At 50.1% G+C, this 24,362-nt stretch overlaps 1 protein-coding gene across 4 annotated transcripts; it reads right to left on the minus strand.

Annotated features, from left to right (window-relative positions):
* Positions 1-1,693: 1,693 nt before the first annotated feature.
* LOC108404293 (sialic acid-binding Ig-like lectin 8) lies at positions 1,694-13,056 on the minus strand. 4 transcript variants are annotated; one of them, XM_037026024.2, is made up of 7 exons: positions 12,202-13,056; positions 11,724-12,002; positions 11,491-11,538; positions 10,385-10,642; positions 9,671-9,767; positions 9,252-9,348; positions 1,694-3,266 (listed from the first exon to the last, which is right to left on the minus strand). In XM_037026024.2, the coding sequence occupies exons 1-7, from the start codon at positions 12,638-12,640 to the stop codon at positions 3,081-3,083; spliced, it is 1,404 nt and encodes a 467-aa protein (XP_036881919.2). In that variant the 5' UTR covers positions 12,641-13,056; the 3' UTR covers positions 1,694-3,080. The 4 variants fall into 4 exon arrangements, with proteins under 4 accessions (XP_036881919.2, XP_036881921.2, XP_036881918.2 ...); XM_037026026.2 differs by having other exon boundaries at positions 9,265-9,348; positions 10,385-10,645; XM_037026023.2 differs by having other exon boundaries at positions 10,385-10,645.
* Positions 13,057-24,362: the final 11,306 nt, after the last annotated feature.

Consider the following 24,362-nt stretch of genomic DNA (forward strand, 5'->3'; position numbering starts at 1 on the left):
AACAAAAGTCCTCAAGGAATGCTCTTACCTGCAAACAGTATGGCCAAGGGGTGTGCTGGTGAGACGTTGGACAGCTGCATAACCTCTCTGAGCCTGTTTTCTCATCTGCATAGCGGTCAGTACTCTGCATTTCACAGGACCCTTGGGAGCACCTGGCACAGACCCTCACTCAGGCCAGGTGCCAGGCATATGGCCCAGGAGGTCTTACAAGTGTTCAATTGTTTTTAAGGAAACAAGCCGTGGTCAGACTCCAAGGCCCAGTTTGGGCCCAGCAAGGACACCCGGCAGTCTCAGAAGAGAGAGCTGCCTCCTGAAACTATGCATGAATCTCTGGGCTCACCTCCTGGGGTGGGGTGGGCTCTGTTCGAGCCCAGAAGGTGCCCTGGGTGGGGCTGGGGAGTGGCACTCCATGTCACTTACAAGGGGACCTTTGTCCTGGGAAGGGATGAGTTTTTTTCCCAGGGAGTGCGGGAACTCAGATGGAAGAGAGGGGGCGTGGCTTTCTGTCTGCCCTTGGAGGGGCCGCCCCTGGGGCCAAGCTACACGGCCACCGAAGGGAGATGGTCATGGGGACCCTGGTCCTTGTTCAGAGAGAATCAGGGCTGTGAGAAGTTCTTCATGATGTTAGTGGTGAAGGTTTGCGATGGTAACCGCCAGCCCTTGTCCCAGGCCCCACCTCCTTGGCCTAGCTCTCTGAGTGATGGTGATGCCAGACTTAAGGCATTTTTTACTCAGCCACAGAAAACGATCCTGTGGATGTTTGCTATTGGGTCCCAACTAAATCTGTAAAGGTTAACTCTAAGGACGTCGTGGAGACAGGTGTGTGTAGGGAGAGGGGGCACTTGCCCTGAATATTAAACTTGGGTTTAGGAAACTGATGGTGAGCACCTAGGCTGGGGAGTCTCTTGGGGTGGTTTGAACTCCCAGTACAGCAGTCAGGGTTCTCCAGAGAAATGAAACCCACAGGCTCCAGAACCCCTCAAAGCCACGAGGACCGTGTCAGCAAATCAGGGGTAATAATTCCGTAGGTATTGTGCAGAATTCAGCTGGAAACACATTCTGTACCACTTGGGGTCCTCGAGTTTCTATAAGGAATGTGCCCAGGGTGGGGACTCCAGGCTGCAGGGTCTGCACATGCCACACGGGGGATTTCACTTCGGAGAGCACTTAGTAGGGACGTCAGCGATGCTCCGCCGCCTCATCCTTTCCAGGCGTGCCTGGTGGCAGTGATATGGGGATATGAACGTGTCCTAACAGAATATTCCACGTGCAGAACAGATGGATTTTAGAAGAGCAGGTGTGATCCCCTCCCAGGTGCCCCCAGAATCACCGTAAGTCCTTCTCCTAGGCTCCCTCTGCCTGTTGAGTCCACCTCCAAAAACCCAGACGACCTTGCCAAAGTTTTATGTTCCCGTCCTCATTGGCCATCTCAGGCTCAGGGTGGGAGGAGAGAGGAAACCAAGTGGGGAGCCAGGAAAGCCACTGATCACTGTTCCTCATTATGTTATATAATAGACAATTTTATCAGTGTGCGGATGATTACTTTGGATGTCCTTTAAGAAACCTTTGTGTACCCACAGACATTCTCCTGGTTTCCTTCTAGGACAATGCTACCCAATAGAAACAGCATGCAAGCCAAATGTGTAATTTAAAAAATTTAGTAGCCACAATAAAAAGAAGTCAAATGAAACTGTTGCAATTGCTTTTGATACGATTCTATTTAACCTGATAGATCAGAAATGTGACCGATATTAAAAATGATTAATAAGATATGTTACCTTCTTTTTTGCAATACTAAGTGTAGCACATTCCAAGTGCTCAATAGCCGTGTGTGGCTAGTGGCTACCATACTGGACAAGCACAATAAAGCTTTATAGTTTTGGCTTTTACTTTTAGGTTTTTAAATCAACTCAGACTAATTTTTAGTATGTAAAAATTACATATATACATGTGAGAAATAGATGTGAGAATAGATTACATAAATAGATGTGCAAAAGAGGTCAAGGTTCATTTTTTCCAAAACTTGATCCACTTGCTCTACCACCATTTGTTAAAAAGTCCTTCCTTTCCCAATTAAATAGATTTGGTGCTATTCGACTGAATATATATATACATCTGCTGACCAGAATTACTTTTAATTAATATGGAGAAAACCAACATCTTAACAATGTTGTATCTTCCAATCCATGAACATGGTATATTTCTTCATTCATCTAAATCTTCTTTAATTTCTCTTAGCAATATGCTGTCTTTTTCAGCAGGTAAGTATCACATTTTGAAAAATCATTCCTCAGTATTTAATGTCTTTTAGGGCTGTTACAAATGGGCTGTGGTCCAGTTTTGGGGAATTTTTAATGCTTCATCCAATTTTTGGTGTCCTTTCATTATGGCTACTTTAAGGAATGATTGCTGTGATAGACAACTTTCTCCATTTGGGTGCTGTAGGTGAATTTGGGGATCATGTTTCATTCATTAGATGGTCACATGATCATTTGGGAACTTTCCTCATTTGTTTGTTTATATCTATAAAGGGAGATGAGCTATTGCTTGACTTTCCTCTCAAGCTATAAGTCTATCTCTTGAGCTTGGCTTTCAAAGATAGGAAGATGAGGGCCTGGTTGTAGGGCATTCCAGGAGGAAAGATTTCAATGTGCAAGGACAAAGGTCTGATGCTGGTCATCTCCAGAATTAGGAAAAATTTCCAGTAGGATATTTCTGTTCAAAACACAGGGATCCAGCATGTGTTCTGTGTACACTTGGTTCCAGGCATCCTGATAGGATTTCACTCCTATCATTCTCACCACAAATTTTCAGGTCGGGCTTCTCATCACTGTTGCACAGAGCAGGAAACTGAGGCACAGGGGTTTGATCTCTCACTTACTTAGTATGGGGAGAGCAGAATGTGACTCAAACCCAAAACTCCTTGGTTCTAAAGCCTGTGTTATCTTCACTGTATGTGTATACTCATTACCTGGTGGTGTGGGGGGTGGGGGTTGGTTCTATAGGAATTAGTCCCTGACTTTTTCTTTTCCCCACAGGGGTTGTGATCCCTCAAGCCAAGGCTGAGTCTCAGCAGTTTCTCACTTGTGGATCTTGACCTCTGAGTATTCCACACTGGTGCCCTCTTGTACCTGAGGTTTCCAAGGCTCTGCTTCACGAAAGCTGAGAGATGCATAATGGATCTCTTCTTCCTCCACTGAGGAGGTGGCAGCCACATCTGGGAGAGCCTCTGTGAGGCTACATGCCCAGGATTCAATTAGGGGACCCTGAGTGGAGAAAGAGAAAAGGGAGTCAGAGCAGAAGAGTGGGGACAAGAGAACGCAGAGTGTCCAGGAGGGAAGCCCTTTAATTCCTTTATCCATTCATCCCATACAGAATTTTGTTGAGATCTTTATTCATGCTTTCCTTGAATATTTACTACTTAGTGAGCACACTGTTTGGTGCTTAGTAATCTCATTAACTTCCACAACAACCCCATAAGGAAAACATTATTACTGTCTATACTTTATTGATATGAGAATTGAGACTGAACCAAGCAATGTGCTCAAAATTCCTGGAGAAACCAGGATCCAGTCTGGTCCTTTATGACCCCAAAGCCCGGGATCTTATTGAGGCCTCCTGTGTGTGAGCCCCTGAGCCAGGTGCTGGATATACTGTGGTGGATACAGAAGACATAGGTCCTGACCTCATACAGCTTATTCTTTAATTGAGGGAGGTGGCAAAAAAATAAATGAGTGAAACAAACAAATATCTAATTGTGAATTGTGCTATGATGGACAGAACTGGCTAAGTGAGAGGGAATAACAGGGCCTTGACTCAGGCATGGCACCTACCCTTGGGAAGCTCACAGTTTGGTGGGAGGGCAAGTCAGTCAAGGAAATTATGTCCCTTTGATAGGCAGAATAGGGGAACCTGTAAATGTGTTACCTTACCTGGCAATACGGACTTTACAGATGGATTCAAGTTAAGGATATTGAGATGAGTAAGTTATTCTGTATTATTTGAATGTGCTCAATGGAATCACAAGGGTCTTTGCAAGCGAAAGGGGGCAGAGTGAGAATTGAAGATACTATGCTTCCCGACTTGAACACAGAGGAAGGGCCCACAAACCAAGGAACACAGGTGGCCTCGAGAAGATGGAGAAGGTAAGAACATGCACTCCTCCCTCGGGTCTCCAGAAGAAACTCAGCCCTACCTGCCAATGCCTTGACTTTAGCCCCAGCAAAGCCCATTTTGTAGTTGTGACCTCTGGAACTGTAAGATAACACATTTACATTATCGGAAGCCATTAAATTTGTGGCATATCATTAGAGCCACAATAGAAAACTAAGACAGACTCAGGAGAGAGTAACAATGTTGTGTCTTCCAATCCATGAACATGGTATATTTCTTCGTTGGTTTGAATCTTCTTTGCTGGGGCTTCCCTTCTTTGCTGCCGCCCTTGACAAGAGAATGCTTCAACAGGATTATTCATGTTTTTGTTCCTCCCTTTCTCCCTGATCATTCAAGTTAAAATTCATGGACACACACACACAGACAGCTGCTTTCCAACACTGCTTTATCAAGACCACTGCTTAGCAAATGGTCATCTTTCAGTCCTCGCCTCTCTGAACTTTGCAGCAGCTGGCAGCTCAGTTGCATGCCTTCCCCAAATGCAAGCCCTTCTTTACTTAAGAACAAGGCATCACACTTTTCCGGGTGCATGGATACGCTGGCACCCCCTTGGGGTTGCCGTCCATTTCCCTGACTCGTAAATATCAGAATAGCCCTGGACTCTTTCCTTCTCCAGCTTTGTTTTGCATCGTCTCTGGGCTGATGGCTCCTAAATCCTGACCTCTCTTGAACTGTACGCAGACTCTGACATGACAGTAAACTTGAAACCTCCATTCCCTTGTCCAAAATGCACACCAAAGAACATATTCAAGTGGAACTTCTCCCCCAAATCTCTCCCTCCTACAATGTGTTCTGAACCACAATGATCCAAGCCTCCATTCTTCCAGCTGCTCAGGGCAAACATCTAGGAGGCATCCCAGACTCCTTTCTGTCACTCATATCCCACTCTTAGTCCATTAGCAATTCCCATTAGCCTTAACTTCAAAATTCATCTAGATAGAATCCAATCATGCCCCGCCCTGTGCCATCCCAGTTCCAGCTACCATCACCTCCTGCCTGGAATGTCTCACCAGCCTCCTCTCCCACTTTCCCTGACAAACACAGTCTCTTCTGCACCCAGCAGCCAGAGAGACCCCAAGACATGAAAGCTGGATCATGTCCTTCTTCTGCTCATAAGTCTCCAAATGACCACAGTGGACTACGTGTGCTGACATGATTTACACATGCAGACTTCTCCAAACTTCTCCTGCTTGCTGGCCCTTGCCTCCCTCTGTCTAATCACACGGATTTCTTTATTGGTCTTCCACTCACTGGTCAGTGTCCTGTTTCTGTGCATTTGCACCTGCTGTTCCCTCTGCCCAGAGAGCTCTTTGATCACACATTCAAACTGCAAATTCGTGAGCTTCCTTCACTCACAAAAAACACAAGCCAACCTACAGGATGGAAAAGAATATTTGCAAATCATATATCTGATGAGGGGTTAGTATCCAGAATACATAAAGAACTCCTACAACTCCATAACAATAAAACAAATAATCCAGTTAAAAAATGGGTCAAGAACTTGAATTAGACATTTCTCCAAAGAAGATAGATATACAAATGACCAGGAAGCATATGGATAGATGCTCAGCATCACTAATCATTAGAGAATGCAAATAAAAACTATCTATTAGGGTGTTTTTGAGCTACCACCTCACACCTATTAGGATGGCCACTATAAAAAAAAAGTAACAAGTGTTGGTGAGAATGTGGAGAAAAGGAAACTTTGTGCACTGTTGGTGGGAATATAAAAATGGTGCAGCCACTGTGGAAAACAGTATGGTGGTTCCTCAAAAAAATGAAAAATAGAGCTACCATATGATCCAGCAATTCCATTTGAGTATTTATCCAAAGAATTGAAAGCAGGATCTTGAAGAGATATTTACATCCATGTTCATTGCAGCATTATTTATAATAGCCAAGAGCTGGGGGTGACCCAAATGTCCATCAACAGATGAATATATTCAAAAAGAAAAGGTGGTGTCTACATACCACATATTATTCTACTCAGCCTTTAAGAAGAAGGAAATCCTGTCACGTGCTACAACATGGATGAACCTTGAGGACATGATGCTAAGTTAAATAAGCCAGCCACAAAGAGACAAATACTGCATGAGTCCATTTACAGAAAAACAGAAAGTAAGGACAGTGGCTGCCAGGGTTTGGGGTGACAGGGGGAAGTGGGAGTTGTTGTTCAATGGGTACAAAAGCACTTCGGTTTCGTAAGATGACAGCATTCTGGAAATCTGTTGCACAACTGTACACTTCAAAGCGGTTCAGGTGGTGAGCTTATGCTATGTGTTTTAGCCACAGTAAATAGTAAAGAAAACCTCCACAAGCCATCTCCCAGCACTTTCTCTTCTCTATGTCCTAAGTTTTCCCCAAAGGACGCGTCTATCTTTCACATTCTATTCACTTAAGTGTGGTTTGGTTGTTTGTTTAATTGGTTTGGTTATATCCCTCTGTCTAGAATAAAACTGCATTGAGCCCAAGATATAAAAATTGTTTTCATAGGTGGGTCTCTGGCACATACAGTGCTGCCATGTGTAGGAGGTGCTCAAGGACATTTCCTGAATGAATGAAAGATAGGTGCCTGTTACTCTGCGGCTCCAGACTCTCCAAAGGCTCCCAGGCACACTCTGAATACAATAAATACATGGAAAGTGTGACATTTGCATGTAGCATGAAGGCCGAACAGGAACGAATAAGTGGAAAAGAGGAGGGAAGAGCATTTGAAGAGGTAGGAACAGCTCATGCGAAGACCCAGAGGCACAAATGACCTTGTTCTGGTTGATGACAATAAGGAGTCAATGCGGATGGAGTAAAGAGTGGGAGGCGGGGAGGTGGCAGTAAGTGGACTGGAGAGTGGGCCTGGGGTTAGGGTGAGTGCAAAATAAGTAAGGTGGCAAAAATCTCAGTAATTCAGATAAATAATATTTTAATGCAAGATTTTAAAAATCAAAATGATTACAAAAAAATTCCATAGAAAATTCAATACTAAAAATGTAAATAAACCCATTATTAGTAAGAATGCCCTTCTGAATGTAAGCTAGTTCAGCCATTGTGGAAAGCAGTATGGAGGTTCCTCAAAAAACTAAAAATATAAATACAATTTGACCCAGGAATCCCACTCCTAGGAATTTACCCAAAGAATGTAAGTTCTCAGATTCAAAAAGACAGATGCACCCCTATGTTTATCGCAGCACTATTTACAATAGCCAAGATATGGAAGCAACCTAAGTGTCCATCAGTAGATGAATGGCTAAAGAAAAGGTGGTACATATACACAATGGAATACTATTCAGCCATAAAAAGAAAACAAATCCTACCATTTGCAACAACATGGATGGAGCTAGAGGGTATGATGCTCAGTGAAATAAGCCAGGCGGAGAAAGACAAGTATCAAATGATTTCCTTCATTTGTGGAGTATAACAATGGAGCAAAACTGAAGGAACAAAACAACAGCAGACTCACAGACTCCAAGAAGGGACAAGCAGTTACCAAAGGGGAGGAGCGTGGGAGGGCAGGTGAGGAGGGAGGGAGAAGGGGATTGAGAGGTACTATGATTAGTACACATGGTGTGGGGGGGTCATGGGGAAGACAGTGCAGCACAGAGAAGACAAATAGTGACTCTGTGGCATCTTACTACACTGATGGACAGTGACTGCAATGAGGTGTGGGGGGGAACTTGATAATGTGAGTGATTGCAGTAACCACACTGTTTTTCATGTGAAACCTTCATAAGAGTGTGTATCAATAATATCATAATAAAAGAAAAGAATTCCCTACTGAACCAACTGGAGCCTGAGGCAGAAGAAAAAAATTGTGCCCCTATATATATGTTTTAATGTATTTTTAAATTTAAAAAGTTTTTAACTGAAATATAGTTGACATACTGTTTTTATGTATTTTTAGTGGTCAATGTTTTTCAGAACACTAACTATTTTAAACATCATTGCAAATTTGAAAAGTATTGTGCATTTTAAAAAATCATTACTTTGTTTAAAGATTTTACTTATACCCAAACCAGAATTTATAATGATTTTACTTTCCTGGTTTTACTGGAACCAAATACAGAGAGAATAGTTTTAAAGTCTATTTCTCTGCATCTCTCATTTTCATTTGACAATTTCTCTTGACTAAGTTATGATCTTAAACAATTTTTAACTAACCTGTCTCCTAACCTGTCATTGTTTATATTTTTGGTATTTTGCTCAAATGGACTTTTTGCATTAATCTTTTTTTTTTAAAGAGTGGATTAAAACATTATCTCAATTACTGAGATTTTTTTGGTGCCCCCCTTAAATTTTGCATTTGAGTTGAGTGCCTCCCTCAACTCACCCTAATCCCACTGTTTTGGAGAGGTAGGTGCTTAAGAGGCCAGAATAGGCAGGGCAGCAGGCTGAAGAATTGGGGCATTATTTTCTAGGTCAGGAATTCACAGACCACAATGGGTGGGTCAGATCTGGCCCACAACCTGTGTTTGTAAATAAAGCTTTATTGGAACATGGCCATGGTCATTCATTTACATGTGGTCTGTGGCTGTCTTCATGCTACCACAGCAGAGCTGAGTGGCTGCAACAGACTGTGTGGCTCACTAAGGCAAACATATTTACTATATGGCCCTTGATAGAAAAAGTTTGCCAGCCTCTGCTCTAGACCGGGGGACAAACAGATATGCCAATGCGGAGGAACTGGACAGTGATGGCTTTTAGATGACCATTGGGTGAAGGGCAAGGGAGGGGGGAAGCAGGGAGATGAGGGGATCCAGGAAGGAGTTCCTGAATCCTCAGCAATGATGGGGGTCGAGATGGAGAGAGGCGGACCAATACTAGCTGTTTTTAGGAAGAAAAATGGGCCAGACATGGTGAATCTGGGGCTGCAGGAGAAGAAAGGGGAGACAGAGAGAAGGTGACTCCTCTGTGCCTGGCCTGAAAGAAAGAGAAGGGGGATGCAGGGAAGTCAGCAAGATGGGGAATGCGTCTTGCAGGGGGAGATGAGAGCATCTTTGGCCGTACTGAGTGGAGCAATCCAAGGGGCCATCCTGGGGGAGGTGTCCAGGCAGGATGCTGGATATTGAGATGCCCAGATCACTTACCTGAGAGACTGACCTTGTGATGGCCTTTGCATTCCCCATGCCCAGAACCCCCACGTCCACTGCTGGCCTTGTCACTTTCTTCCTGCAGGACCTCACTCTGAGTGAAGAGAGCAGAGAGCCCTTCAATCTGGCCAGTTCAGGATGCTGTGGCCCCCGACTCCTCTATTCTCTTAAGGGGCTGGAGGGGTGACTGAGGTAGGAAAGGGGAGGTCCCATCCCAGAGACCCCAGGGTTGAGAACACAGACTTTGCCTTCCTGGACGGTGGGGCCAGACGTCCGTGACCAACGCACGCAGGTGTCAGGGGCCTCCTTCCTGGTCTTGCTTCAGGGCCCACGACCCACCCAGATCCCTCCGTTCCGGGGCCCGTCTGCCATCCCCACCCCAGAGCTCCACCTCCCTCCCAGGGGTCAAAGCTCACATGAGGGTGATGAAGCCGAAGGCCAGGAAGAGTAGAGCTGTGGCGGCCGCGCCCCACACTGCTCCCAGCATCATGCCTGAGACAGGCCCCTCGCTTCCTGCAGGTGGATTGGATTCCTGTTGGTTCCCCTCCAAGGACTGGGTACCTTCTCCTCCCACTCTGTGTAGGCCCCCAGACTTCAGGTGCCGTGCCCCAGCCCTCCCTGGCACCACCACGTCCCCCGCTGGCCTCAAAGGACTGGGGCCTGGGGTTCGGGGACATTAGAGCCAGGAAAGGGAGGCCCGCGGGAGCTGGTCTGCAGCCTGACCTTATTGAAAATAGGGATATTTTGTTCACCATGGCATTTATATTGCATTCATCTTTAGTTTTTAAAAAATGCGACATTGTGACATTATTTCTCTTGATTGCTGAGGTTTCTTTGGCTTTTCTTAAATTTTGTGCCCACGGTGAGTGCTTCACTTGCCTTGCCCTCATCCCAGCCCTGCGAAGCGACGGGGGGCCCTACCCACCCGTGCAGACACCCAGGCCTTCCCTGCTGAGACCTCCCTCCTCCCACTGCCCCTCCCAGCCCTCGCTACAGCCCTGAGCCGGCTGGAGGGGGGCGCTGACACTCTGGGTCCCAGGGAAATCGGGGCTCAGAGGGCTGCTGGCTGGACTGCGGGGTGTGCTCTTCTCCCCAACCTCCAGCCCCTCTCCGATCCACGGGGCACTCACTGGGCAGGGAGAGGCTCAAGGACATATGCAGGGAGCCCATGGCATTCTGAGCTCTGCAAGTGAACTCCCCTTCGTCTTTGCTCTGCACCCGAGGCAGCTCCAGCACCCCGGGGTTCCAGGGCTGTGAGGGGCTCAAGGTCAGGCTCCCTCGGGCCCAGGTCACACTGGCAGGGGGGTTGCTGTCGATGACGACACAGACCAGGTGCAAGGGCTGGTCCTCTGGGACTGATAGGGACGAACCATTCACCAGGGCTGTGGCTACTGGAGAAAAAGAGGCAGAGGATCAGAGAGAGAAACAGATCTAGAAAAAGCGGAAGGATACAGAAACAGCTGGGAAGAGGGGGACAGACGCGCAGATGTAGGTTGAAGGGCAGGAAAAAGGGACACTTTGGTCTCTTGCTGGTGGGAATGTCCACTTGACAACCCTCCACGCAGAACAATTTGGCCGTATCTCTCAGCTTGACACACACACACACACACACACACATCAGAAAGTGGATCTGAGATGATTGATTGCAGAGCGTTCTTGTTGGTAGAGTAAACTGAGCTCCATGGTCTCAAGTAGTAGAGACTGCGGACAGAATCAGGATCCATCCGGGCGGAGGACACGCCACAGTCACAGAGAGAACAGGACCGCCGGCACCCCCCCCCCCCCAGAGGACCCTTAGACCCTCTAGGAGAGCAGACCAGGGCCCGGCGCAGCCTGTGGACCCGGGTCACCCCCCAGGGGACGGGCACCTGAGGACGGGCTGGGCTGTGCAGTTTGGATGTTTGCCCACATGAGTGTATTGGCTGCTCAACAGCACTTACACAGTAAGCGATTGTTAGGGAAATAAAACGATGGGGCAGGAGGGGTTGTCAGGGGATGGCTCACCCTGTGGGTGAGCTCGGAGGCCCTGCGTGTGAGTGCTGCCTGCTCTCCCTGGGAGGTCATAGGGGGTGCAGAGTCAGGGTGGTGGGGGGCCCACAGGGACAGCTGCTTACAGAGGCCGTCGGGGCTGACGGGGACCTCCAGACTCAGCCACAGGGGCCTGGTCACTGGTGAGGCCAAGATGAGTCAGGGACCCTGCCCCGCCCCTAGACCCCGGGAGGGGGCTGCTTCCTACCTGTACTGTTTCCTGGGAAGGCAGTCACCGTCAAGTTCTGTGGAGGGTCTGGGGCAGAGAGACGCAGATCAAGTCAGTGGAGAGGGCTGGGTGGGCACTGGCCCTCTGTCCCCAGGAGCTGTGTAAGTGGGGAAAGGGTGGAACCCAGCACCCCTTATATGAGTCCCTGAACCCACATCTCCACTGCCCTCAGGACCCCCTCAGGGACCCAGGCATCCTGGCCCAGCTCTCACAGGACACATTGAGGTGGACAGTCCTCGCTGTGGTCACTCTGCTCTCAGTCAGGGACACCTGACAGGTGAGATTGGTGCCGTGGTCCTGAGGCCGCGGAGTTAGGGTGATGGTTGAGGAGTGGGGAGTCCGGGAGTCCAGGAGGGTGAGGGCGGCTGACGTCCAGGAGAAGATGGGGGGCGCGCCCCTCTCACAGGCCCAGGGCACAGAGCAGGTCAGGTTCTGGGGGTGGCCACCCTGCAGGGTCTCTGGGATGAGGAGCTGGGGCGTGTGGGTCAGGGCTGGTGAGGAGAGGGGTCCCCATGGGTCAGAAGGAGGGGCCTGGGTGCCTGTGACCCTGAGAGGAACTCGGGCGTTGGCCCAGCTCCTCCCTCTGAGCCCCAACATGTTACCCCAACCCCACCCAGGAGGGCGTGCCCCACCCCCGCCTGCCCCGGGACCCCCTGTCAACTCCCTGGGGCCCCCCCGGAGGCTCCTTACCCGTCACATGCACGGAGAGCAGGGGAGAGAGGTAAGTATATCTCACATCATTCCCTTTCTCTACCCGAAACTGGTATTTTCCTTCGTCTGTCTTCCTGACATCTGTGATGTCCAGGGAGCAGTTGTGGAAACCGGGGTCCCCTAAGAGGTGGAATCGGCCCTGGGTCTCCTCCTGCACTTTACGGCCTGGGTTGTTTGTGGCCACGGGAGCATCATGGAATGTATCAGCCGCTTCCCGGAACCAGTAGCCATAAGTCGGGGTAGAGTCAGTCCAGCCATCCCGGGGGTAGGAGAAATCGCAGGGCACGTGCACGCACAGGCCCTCCTGCACCGTCACGGACTCCTGCACTCGCAGCTTGTAACCCCGGGGGGACCCGCCCCAGCCCTCAGCCCCCTCCCGCCGCCAGAGCAGCGCCACCGTCAGCAGCAGCAGGAACATGTCTGGGTTGGCGGGGCAGCTTCCCCCGGGGAGTCTGTCTCTCAGGAACTAAAAGCTGCAAGATCAGAGGAGTCCCCAACGGGAAGGTGAGGGCGAGGTCAGGACAGTGACCCTCCTCGGGGGAGGAGCTTCAGGGTCTGGCTCCATCAGGGCCGACAGCGCCCCCACCCCAAGCCATCTACTCCTGGGAACCCCAAACCGGGTGAGGGGTGGGGCTCAGCACCTCTCCTGCCTCCCTGTCCTGCCCTCCCCCTCCAGGGTGGTTTCCCACAAAGCGAAAACGTGTCCCTCCGGCCAGACCCCTTGAGCACAGGCTGTAGATGTCTGTGGAAGCTGGTCCTGCCAGGGAAGGGCCGTGGGGCCGTGGGAGATGGGAGGCCGGGGAGCGGGAGGCCGACGGTCCTCCCTCCCACAGCATCCACGTGGCGGGCAGCCCCCCTGCACATGAGGTCACACAGCCAGCGGGGAGACAAGTGACCAGCCTGCGATGAGACAGGCGCCGTGATGAGGAACACCCGGCCGGGTGGGGTGTCGCTCCCACCAGGCTGGAGGCTGAGCCTCAGGAGGGCTGGGCAGCGGGATGCTGGGGCTGCGGAGGCCAGGACTCCGAGGACGTCGCCGCAGCCTGGCTGTCCTGTTCCCTGGGACACTGGGCGTCTCTGTAGGTGGGGGCTGGTAAGAAAAACTGCAGAAGGAAAGGGGCAGATTTCGCAAGGGAAACTTCCCCCTCGGGGGGGCTGTTTGGGCTCTGGGCTGCATTTCTTCATCGCTGCCTCCGGCGGGACCCCATGTCTCATTGCTCCCGAGCTCTGTGGGTGCAGTGCAGGCTCTGCGCCAGGGGTCTGGGTGTGCAGGAGACCCAGAGCGAGGAACGCCAGCTGGGGGTTGCCCATCCTCAGGGATGACTGCACAACCGAATTCACAGAAGGCAGTTTTGACCTGGGGGGCTGGGGGCTGGGAGGAAGTTGTGGAAATCCTGGGAGGTGGGGCCCCTTAGACCCAGGTTCAGTTTTCTTGAAACATTTTTCTGCGGGGGAATACAAGACACGTACAGAGAAGTGCCCCCACAAGAACAATTCGGTGATTCATCACAAAGTAAGGCTGTCCTAGAAATGGAATGCTGCGAGCTCCCAGGCATGCCCCTGGGTCCCCCATCCCTGTTGCCACACCCCACTCCCTGTGAAGGAGCCCCTAGCCTCATCGTAACGTAATTGTCTCCTTGCTCTTCGTAGTTTCATTGCCAAGCACTCTGCCTTCAATATTAGAGCTTTGCATGTGTTTTTAAGACTTTGTGTGCGTAGAAAAACGAGTCTGTTTTCTTCCATTCATCTTCATGAACAGCCCATGCCGGTATCCCCTTCCCAGAAGCATTACACGTAACCCAGGTCAGCTGGAACAACATGTCCCAGAATCCCTTCCCTACTGCTTCCGGATTAAAGGTGGCCACAGAGCAGGGAGAGGCTGAAGTGGCCCCCCCGAGGCTCTGGGGGTCAGTGGAGGGGCAGGTCTCCCCATTGCCGCTGGCCCTTCAGCTCACCTTGCTGATGTGACCTCACAGCTGTGCAACTGCTGGGAAGCAAGGGAGGTCCTGGGGAGAGCCACCAGCTGGACCTCAGGGCGCAAGGACCATGGAGCCCCAGTAAATGGATGGGTGACCCAGGTGGACACAGGTGACCCAGACAGAAGTCTACAGTGACATGCAAAGGACCCAGGAAAACAGCATCCCTCGTATTCCTCTCCTGCTGAGACACTGTCCCAGGATGTCCTTGACCAGACGACTAGGGCCGTTCGCCTGTACACAGAAGCCCCATCTTCCCTGACCACCAGTACTGCTGTCCACAGGGATGCCCACCACGAAACGAAGGGTTTGTAACCCCCGAGGATGTTGGGCTTCACCCTGCCCATGGGTGGTAAATAAATGCTATGGTACAGACCACTGGGAGTACTTGATTCGGGGGCAAAGCTGTCATATCTGGAACCCAACAGAAACCATGTTTTGAGTTAAAAACTGTGCAGACTTAGCAAGGCACCTCTTGAGCTGCAGGAAGATAAGACCCTGAAGGCGAGTCCCTGCTTCTAAGGGCTGGGGCTGGGGCAAGAGAGGACGTCCAGAGATGGGAGAGCGGGGTGTGCAGAAAACAGGTGTGCTCACAGGGTGTGTGCCACTGACCGCCGTGTCCCCACATCCGTCCCTCTGGGCTCCACCTTCACGCCTCAGTCCCATCTTGAGAAGGAGGGAGACCCACCTTGGCATCTCTGCCCTGCTCCCCAAGAGCCTCAGCACCTGCAGGGTCAGCACGGTGTCCGATCAGAGAGCCAGCTGCCTGACCGCCAACTCCAGGCAGGGCGGGACACTCAGCCCCCCCCGGAACTTGGGGGCCAATCATCGGACTTCCCTGGAGAGGCACAGGCCCGCTCCTCTGCTGTAGTAGATCCAGGTGAGGCCGTAGGTGAGCAGGAAGCCAGCCCCCATGAGGGTCCCTCTGATCAGGGTGAGGACCAGGGGCCAGGAGCCCTGCTGCTCCGCAGTCACACATCTGCAGGAGGGGGGGCTTCCTGGAGAAGGGGAGAAGGGTGACTCTCTGTCCCCAGGCCCCAGAAACCTCCAAACACGGGACCAGGCTGCCCAACCCCAGCACCTGTCCTGCCATTCATTCTGCACAGAGAGGCTGAAGGAACCGTGCAGGTAGCCCAGCAGTGCTGAGCCTGCAGGTGAATTCCCTGCCCTCTGCAGTCGCTGGTGGCTGCCATCAGCCTCACAGATCAGGTGCCATTGCTGGAATGGAGAGGGAGAGAGAGCACAGCAGGGATGGGGAAGAACGGGAGAGGACCATTACCTCCCACCCAGAACAGAGGACCAGACTGTCTGACCCGTGCTCATGAACAAACCAATCCAGGAGCCCAAAATGGCTGAAAGACCCTGGAGGGGAAGAGGCCGAGCGGGATGGGAAAGAGGTGGGGTGTTGGTGGTATCAGCATATGGCAGAAAGGTGTCTGAGGCTGCAGAGTGGATGCCCAAAGGCACTGAGATGGCCTTGCAGATGAACGGGACTGCAGCCACCTCCGGGGCCTGCTGGGGAGGCCCTGGGAGGGTCTGCATGTGATGAGCTAGGAGCTATCCTGGGGTGCAGGGAGTGGGGGCGGGGGTAGGGGGATGGCTCTGAGCAGGGAGGGGACAGGGTGGGCTCTGGGTCCGGAAGCCTTTCTAGGCCCATGCTGTGTGGGGCAAGATGTGAGGGAAGAGACTGGGGCCTGGGAAGCTGGGGAAGAAGAAAGGTCAATGGTCAAGGCCATGTGGATGGAGGGGAGGAGACAGGACAGAGGAGGCCTGAGGAAGGGCGCGATTCAGGACATGTTTAGGAAGTGATGTTTAGGGGGAAGAGCCAGGATGGCGGCATGAGTAGAGCAGCGGAACGCTCCTCCTAAAACCACATAGAATTATGAAAATATAACAAAGACAACTCTTCCTAAAATAAAATAGAGATCAGAGGACACAGGACAACATCCAGACCACATCCACACCTGCGAGAACCCAGCACCTCGCGAAGGGGGAGAGGAAGGCCACAAACCAACAAGAAAGAAAGCTCTTCCAGCTGTCACTCGTACCAGCTCTGCAAACTATCTCTATCACCATGAAAAGGCAAAACTACAGGCAGACAAAGATCACAGAGACAACACCTGAGAAGGAGACAGACCTAACCAGTCCTCCTGAAAAAGAATTCAAAATAAAAATCATGAACATGCTGACAGAGATGCAGAGAAAAATGCAAGAGCAATGGGATGAGATGGAGAGAAAAATGCAAGAGCAATGGGATGAAGTCTGGAGGGAGATCACAGATGTCAGGAAGGAGATCACAGAAGTGAAACAATCCCTGGAAGGATTTATAAGCAGAATGGATAAGATGCAAGAGGCCATTGAAGGAATAGAAGCCAGAGAACAGGAACGTATAGAGGCTGACATAGAGAGAGATAAAAGGATCTCCAGGAATGAAACAACACTAAGAGAACTATGTGACCAATCCAAAAGAAATAATATTCGTATTATAGGGGTACCAAAAGAAGAAGAAAGAGGAAAAGGGATAGAAAGTCTCTTTGAAGACATAATTGCTGAAAACTTCCCCAAACTGGGGGAGGAAATAATCGAACAGACCACGGAAATACACAGAACCCCCAACAGAAAGGATCCAAGGAGGACAACACCAAGACACATAGTAATTAAAATGGCAAGGATCAAGGACAAGGAAAGAGTTTTAAAGGCAGCTAGAGAGAAAAAGGTCACCTATAAAGGAAAACCCATCAGGCTAACATCAGACTTCTCGACAGAAACCCTACAGGCCAGAAGAGAATGGCATGATATACTTAATGCAATGAAACAGAAGGGCCTTGAACCAAGGATACTGTATCCAGCACGACTATCATTTAAATATGATGGCGGGATTAAACAATTCCCAGACAAGCAAAAGCTGAGGGAATTTGCTTCCCACAAACCACCTCTACAGGGCATCCTACAGGGACTGCTCTAGATGGGAGCACTCCTAAAAAGAGCACAGAACAAAACACACAACATATGAAGAATGGAGGAGGAGGAATAAGAAGGGAGAGAAGAAAAGAATCTCCAGACAGTGTATATAACAGCTCAATAAGCGAGCTAAGTTAGGCAGTAAGATAGTAAAGAGGCTAACCTTGAACCTTTGGTAACCACGAATTTAAAGCCTGCAATGGCAATAAGTACATATCTTTCAATAGTCACCCTAAATGTAAATGGACTTAATGCACCAATCAAAAGACACAGAGTAATAGAATGGATAAAAAAGCAAGACCCATCTATATGCTGCTTACAAGAAACTCACCTCAAACCCAAAGACAAGCACAGACTAAAAGTCAAGGGATGGAAAAACATTTCAGGCAAACAACAGTGAGAAGAAAGCAGGGGTTGCAGTACTAATATCAGACAAAATAGACTTCAAAACAAATAAAGTAACAAGAGATAAAGAAGGATACTACATAATGATAAAGGGCTCAGTCCAACAAGAGGATATAACCATTCTAAATATATATGCACCCAACACAGGAGCACCAGCATTTGTGAAACAAATACTAACAGAACTAAAGAGGGAAATAGACTGCAATGCATTCATCTTAGGAGACTTCAACACACCATTCACCCCAAAGGATAGATCCACCAGGCAGAAAATAAGTAAGGACACACAGGCACTGAACAACACACTAGAACAGATGGACCTAATAGACATCTATAGAACTCTACATCCAAAAGCAACAGGATATACATTCTTCTCAAGTGCACATGGAACATTCTCCAGAATAGACCACATACTAGCTCACAAAAAGAGCCTCAGTAAATTCCAAAATATTGAAATTGTACCAACCAATTTTTCAGACCACAAAGGTATAAAACTAGAAATAAATTCTACAAAGAAAACAAAAAGGCTCACAAACACATGGAGGCTTAACAACATGCTTCTAAATAATCAATGGATCAATGAACAAATCAAAATAGAGATCAAGGAATATATAGAAACAAATGACAACAACAACACAAAGCCCCAACTTCTGTGGGATGCAGTGAAAGCAGTCTTAAGAGGAAAGTATATAGCGATCCAGGCACACCTGAAGAAGGAAGAACAATCCCAAATGAACAGTCTAACATCACAACTATCGAAACTGGAAGTGATGTTTATAGGGCCCACTGACTCATGAGCACTGTGGGTGAGAGAAGGAGGAATGGCGCATAGGTCAGGGGGTCCTGACTAGGTAACTGAGGGGCCATGTGCAAGAGGAAGCTCGAGGTAGAGGTCTGGGGCTCAGGACAAAAAGGTTGGGGGTCAGGGCAGAGCTCAAAGCTGGGCCAGAGGAATCGGTGCATCCAGGGGAGGGCAGCCCTGGGTAGAGCTGATGGGAGAGATTGGAGCAACTTGGCCAGGAGGAAGTCTGCCTTGGGTGGGGGGACGACGTAGAGAAGATCAAGAGAGTGGTGACAGCCCGATTTGGCAGTGGGTTGGCAGTGAGGGGCTGACAGCAACCCGGTGGGAGTGGCAGAGAGGTGGCAAGAAGGGAGAAGTCAGAATGCAGGGGGCCTGAAGACCACACGGAGCTTCTTAGGTCAGAATTCAAACTTCCCTTATTTCAATTCTGATCTGATGTTCCTTCCCTGAGCTGGAAGAAACCCCATCTTCATCACAGATCTGAAAAAGAAAAGAAGATTCTCCTCCCTGGGGCAGTTCTCCAGCAAACAATGATGGTCACCGACTATGGAGCACCTGGGATAGAAAGACAGAGTTCCTATCCAGCCATCATTTGTGGTGTGGACCTTGGCTTTATCCCCCAGGAGCAATGGACCTGGGAAGGGGTGGTGAGTGGCGACGGGCTCAGCCCTCCCTGACCTGGTGTCCAGGTCACAAGCACCAAGAACCCCAGACTCCCGGCCCCCCTCCCAACGGACACTGCCGCCCTCGGCCACCCAGGCATTCTTACCCCACACTTACAGGAGACATTGAGCTGGTTCTCTCCACAGTCACACCATGGGGAGTATCACCTGACAGGCGAGGTTGGTGCTGTGGGATGAGGGTGAACCCTGAGGATCGGAGGGTCTCGGAAACTGAAAACTGATAGCATCTCCCATTGAGAAGAACTCCAGCAGGTCCCCCATCTCACAGGTCCGTGGTGTGGTGTAGGCGAGATTTCTAGGGTGACTGGATTCCGGCATCTCTGGTTCATGGATCCCAGGTGTTTGGGTCAAGGCTGGGGAAGGGAAAAGGGCTGGCCTCGGTTTCAGAATTGAACCCCCTGTGCTAGAGCCTCTCAGGGCCCTTGATTGCCTCCCATGACCTTGGAGGAGGAGAAAAGACTTCTTTTCTGGGACTTTACCTGCCTGTCACATTCAGGAGCAGCTTCTTATTTATGTAACTGTATACTCAGAGCAAGGGTGCCGCTGTCACCCTCGCTACATCTCTGATGTTCAGGGAACAGTTTCAAGTCTGGGCATCACAAGGGAGGTGGAACTGACCCTGGGTCTTCTCCTGCACTTCCTGATTGGGGTGTTTGTAGCCAGAAGAGCACCCCATCCTGGAACCAACAGCCATGAGCTAGGTCAGATTCCATCCAATAATACTTGGGGTAGGAAATGATGCAGGGCCTAAAGACACACGATCCCTCCTGCATGCCACCAGTTCCGGCCCTTCAAGGTCTTATTCTGGACCCTGAGTCAAAGCCCCTGGAGAGAGGGAGACTCAGACTCCACCCCCCACTCCCCGCCTGGGGTCTTTCTGGCTCTGGGTCCCCTCACCTTCCACAGCATGGACCTCACCAGTGCACCCGGCAGCAAAGGCATCTCTAAGCCATCAGCAGGCACTGCCCTAGGACAGCCTGGTCACAAGCGTTCCTCAGTATGGGAAGAAGGGTTGGAAGAAACAAGAGTAAACCACAAGAGGAAGCCAGCGGGCATGAACAGGATAGTAACTGTATGCATAAGTGCCACTTCAGACCCACAGCTGCCAGAGATGAGGAGGTTCGTGGACATCAGCCACTACCGCTTCCGTACTCTGCAGGACTCAGTGATGCCAGGAGAAAGCCAAAGACCTCCAAAGGTCATGCTGGCTGATGGGTCTTTCACACTTGGCAGGGTTTATGAATACTGGGATTATTTCTGCATTGAGCATTCAGAAGGACTTGCTGGTGAATTTTTTCTCTGGAAAATGATGCTTCCTACCGAATCAATTCCGTTATGGATTCAGGGCTTTGGGGTTTTTCCTTTCTTCTTGAGACAGTTTCGGTATAGTTTCCTTACCATTTTTATGGATTATCTGCATTTTAAAATGAACCAGCAGATGTTTGTGTGAAGTAGCCCCTTATCCTGTTCTTAGAGCAAAAGGCATTGAAGCAAAGCATACATAGAGAAAGCAGTTCAGATTATAAAAATGAGCTTGATCAGTTTTCTTACAAGGATGACGTTTCTGGATTCCTGGAGCAAGAAGCCCCACCAATCCCATTCCCAGTTACTCTCCTCCCGCTGAAGCAGCCACTACAAGGACTTCTGCCATCACTGATTCGCTTTATCAGTGGGGCTTCTTTATAATTGCGATCTTCCAGCATCTGGCTTCAGATGCTCAACCTTTTGTTGTGAGAGTTACCCGCGTATCAGCAATTCATTCCTACTGCTGAAAGTATTCCACAGTGTGCACATGCCATATGCTATACAACCCTTCTACTTTTGATAGACATTTGGGTTATTTCTAATCAGGAATTATTATGAAGAATCTTATGAAGAATCTTGCCATGAGCATGTCTTTTGGTATGTGCTTGTGTTGGGTGTATTTCTTAGAGTGGAATTTCTCAGTAATAGGGTACGTGCATATTTGGTTTCAATAGTTATTTCCATTTTTCCACAGTGGTCACAAATTTACATTCCAATCACGAGTACATGAGAGTTCCAGTTGTTTCCATTCTGGCCAGTACTTGGTATTTCCAGGTGTGTTTTATACTTGTTTTTGTTTTTTCCTGTACAACCATCCCGGAGGTTAGCAGAATTTCATTGTGGGTTTAATTTGCACTTCCTTGGTGACTAAGCCTAGGAGCTGTCTCTTCAGTGGTGAAGGGTGTAATAGGGGCTGGCTCTCCCTCCTTCTCGAGCCACAAGGACAGCAAAAATATGGACCCTGAAATCCTTATTGTCCCTGTCCTTGGTCTTGTGTCCAGAAGCTAGGCACTCGGTATCTCAAGCCCTAAATTCTCCACGGACCACCTATTGCACTCAGTGTCCTGGGGGCCCTGGTCCCACACTCACAGGACCCTGAGCTGGATGACTTTCCATGGTCATGCAACCTCCAGAAAAGGTCACACATCAGAGTGGGTGGTGCCAAATTCCCAGGGGTGATGACTTGAAAAAGGTGTCTGCCCAGATCCTTTATTTGCCGTGATATAGTGAACGCTCCCCTCCTTCCAGACTATCCTGTATGAACAGGATAGCTCACACTGAACTCCAGACCGAACCAATTTGTCTGGGATGCAATGAAGGTGGCTCAGTCATAAGGGGGTTCCTGTCCTCCCAAGACCACGGCAGCCCTGGCAAGTTCCAGGCAACAGGGTGGTGGCGTCTGTGGTGCTGAAATAGGGTTGGTTCCAGAACTCAAAAAGTGCCCGCCTCTGAGAGGGTCTGACCCCTCAAGTACAGGATCCCAGGCTCAGACCAGGAAGGCAGCCAGAGAGCCTGGAGCAGCGGAAATGTAGGGTCCATCTGAAAGGACTGGGTGACCAGCAGACGTGTCCCCTGTGGGCTGTGGTCCTCTTATGCTTCTCTCTGCGTCGCAGTTCTTCCTCAGAGATTTGTCTGCACGTATGGCTGTCCCAATGGCCTAAGGGACTTCAGGACAGTGAGACTCAGGGGAAGACCATTGGGCCTAAGATTGAAGAGAGCAACAGGGCCAGTGGGGACCTAAAAACAGAAGGGTTCCGGGATAGCATAGGGACTTACGCAGAAAGGTTGAGAAACGGAGTGGCAGGAACCCATGGTGGGGGGTGGGGGAGGCACCAGTTTCAGGAAGCAATTATGTAAAAAGTGAGTAGTCATAATCCTATTTACTAATACACTTCAGGAAATTTTTTAAAATATGTTTTCTCATAATTCCTTCTCATGATTTCTCATACTCCTAGGTATGATGTGTACTTATCAAATATAATATTTAGATCTGGATCTTAGAAAAACCAGCAGACTTTCACTTAACTCTTGAAAGTCGATTGACTATCCACTCCGTGCCAGGCACCGTCCCCCACGCGTAGTTACGTGGCGTCCACTGTCCAGCCTATGACGTCATCACGCCAGGTCCCGGGGGAGGGCAGTGGGACACCACATCAGGGTCTAGGACAGGAGAGGACATGGTTGGTTCTCAGTGTGAGAAAATACCTATCTGGGGTGATGTTTGAAAGATTTCAGGGAGGGAAGGAAAGTGGAGGCCGAGTGGCCAGAGAGAAGGCTGGAGGGATGGTGGAGGCAGCAGAGAATGAGGAAAAACCTGCGCCAGGACAGAGGTCTTAGGAATGTCAGGAAGGGAAACTGAGCCGCTTTCAGAAAGGGTGGTTTGTAAGACTCACTGACTCACAAGGTGTGCTGTGTGCGACAGGGACATCTATAGGATTCCCAGGACCCTAATCTGGGTAATGAAGGAGGTTCATCCCCAAGAAGGAGCAAATGCACTTGTCTAGGGCTCAGATCAGACTGGGATGGTCAGAAAGGTGTGTGAGACATCTGGGGAGAGCCATCCGGGGACTCTCAGAGGGCGCTGGTGGGCACAGGCCAGGCTCCTGGGGATTCTTAGGATGGCAGTATGTCAATGGCAGGTGTCTGCATCAAGGCTGTGGAGGTGGGAGGGATGGTCTGAGCGCCAGAGGGGACAGCCAGGCTGTAATGATCACAGCGGCCTCTGCCTCAGGCCCTGAGCATCTCAACTTCTGAACCCTAAAAGGGCACGATAAGGTCAGATCCATCCGTGGCCCGCCCATCTCCTCCCTTTGTGGCTCAGGACCCCATATTCTATTTACCATAATGAAAATCAGAGTCGCCCTCTCCCATAAGGAATTCTGGGACCTCAGATACTGGACTCCTTTTCTGAGGACTCTGAAGGTCACAGACCCACCCAGTCATACGTGTGACAAAGGAAAAAGAGTTGCAGGGCTCAGATCAGGGAGCAAGAGCTCAGTACAAACAGTGCGTTAGTCATCTACGGCCGCATCACAAGTACCTCACAACTCAGTGGCTTAAAATTACATTTACTGCCTCACAGTTTCTGTGGGTCTGGAACTGGAGCTAAGCTGCATCCTGTGGCTCAGGGTCTCTCACAGGCTGTAGCTCGGATATCATTTCAACTTCTTCACTGGTAGTTGGATGAAAGCCACCCTCAGCTCCTTGCAAGAGGGCCTCTCCGTAGGGCAGGCTCTCTGCATGTGGATCAGGAAGCAGCCTGGGTAGGGCTTCAGCTCAGCCAGCAGGAGTGTTGCTGCCCCTGACCCAGAGCAGCTGTGAATCAGGCTCTCCGTCCTGGGAATGCACGAGTGGGTGAGATGTTTCCCAGGACTTGATGAGATGGAGACAAGAGTGAGCTAACAGGCCCTGTCCCCTCCTTCCAGGGTGCAGGCTGGTTCACCTCCTTCTCCCTTGGCCCGCATCGGCTCCCTCCGTCTGAGTTCAGAGGCGGAGGCCTCTATGCCCTGAGGAAGGGCTGACAGATTGGGGGAGAACAAGGAGGGCCAGGACAGTTTGCTGAGACCCGCCTGGCCTAGGCCTTCCTGGAGCCCATCAGCTTGGGACAGAGACAATTACCTGGGGCCCCCTCCAGCCATGGGAACCAAAGCAGACCTGTTCTCTAGTACAGGATCCTACTTTCTAGGAGGGGATACAAATAAAGACAAGGCAGTTGGGGGAGAGCTAACCTTAGCACAAAATCTGGACTTCATGAGCACCCTGCAGGAGAAACACTCACAGATCAAATCCCCTTCCTCAGTGTCAGACAGAGCCGAGCCTAGCAGGTAAACTCCCTTCTGCACTGAGTCTGTCCAGGGCAGCTCTCAGTCCCCCGAGTCTGAGCACTGGGAGGGGTGGGGAGTGAGTGCTGCCAGCCACAGGCACAGCCCTCAGGGATGCACCATCTGCGGCCTGGCACACAGCCACATGATGGAGGCAGAGGGACATGCACTCTTCTACCTGACCCCTCAA

The sequence above is a fragment of the Manis javanica genome, chromosome 17, assembly GCF_040802235.1.
Source record: "Manis javanica isolate MJ-LG chromosome 17, MJ_LKY, whole genome shotgun sequence".
Lineage (NCBI taxonomy): Eukaryota > Metazoa > Chordata > Mammalia > Pholidota > Manidae > Manis > Manis javanica.

Excerpts from the sequence above, each read along its gene's own strand:
- LOC108404293 (XM_037026023.2), bottom strand. The coding sequence starts at position 12,640 with ATGTTCCTGCTGCTGCTGACGGTGGCGCTGCTCTGGCGGCGGGAGGGG. Across the intron at positions 11,539-11,723 it reads TGTCCACCTCAATGTGTCCT|ACCCTCCACAGAACTTGACG; the intron begins GTGAGAGCTGGG and ends TCTCTGCCCCAG. Across the intron at positions 3,267-9,251 it reads TCACAAGGTCAGTCTCTCAG|GGTCCCCTAATTGAATCCTG; the intron begins GTAAGTGATCTG and ends TTCTCCACTCAG.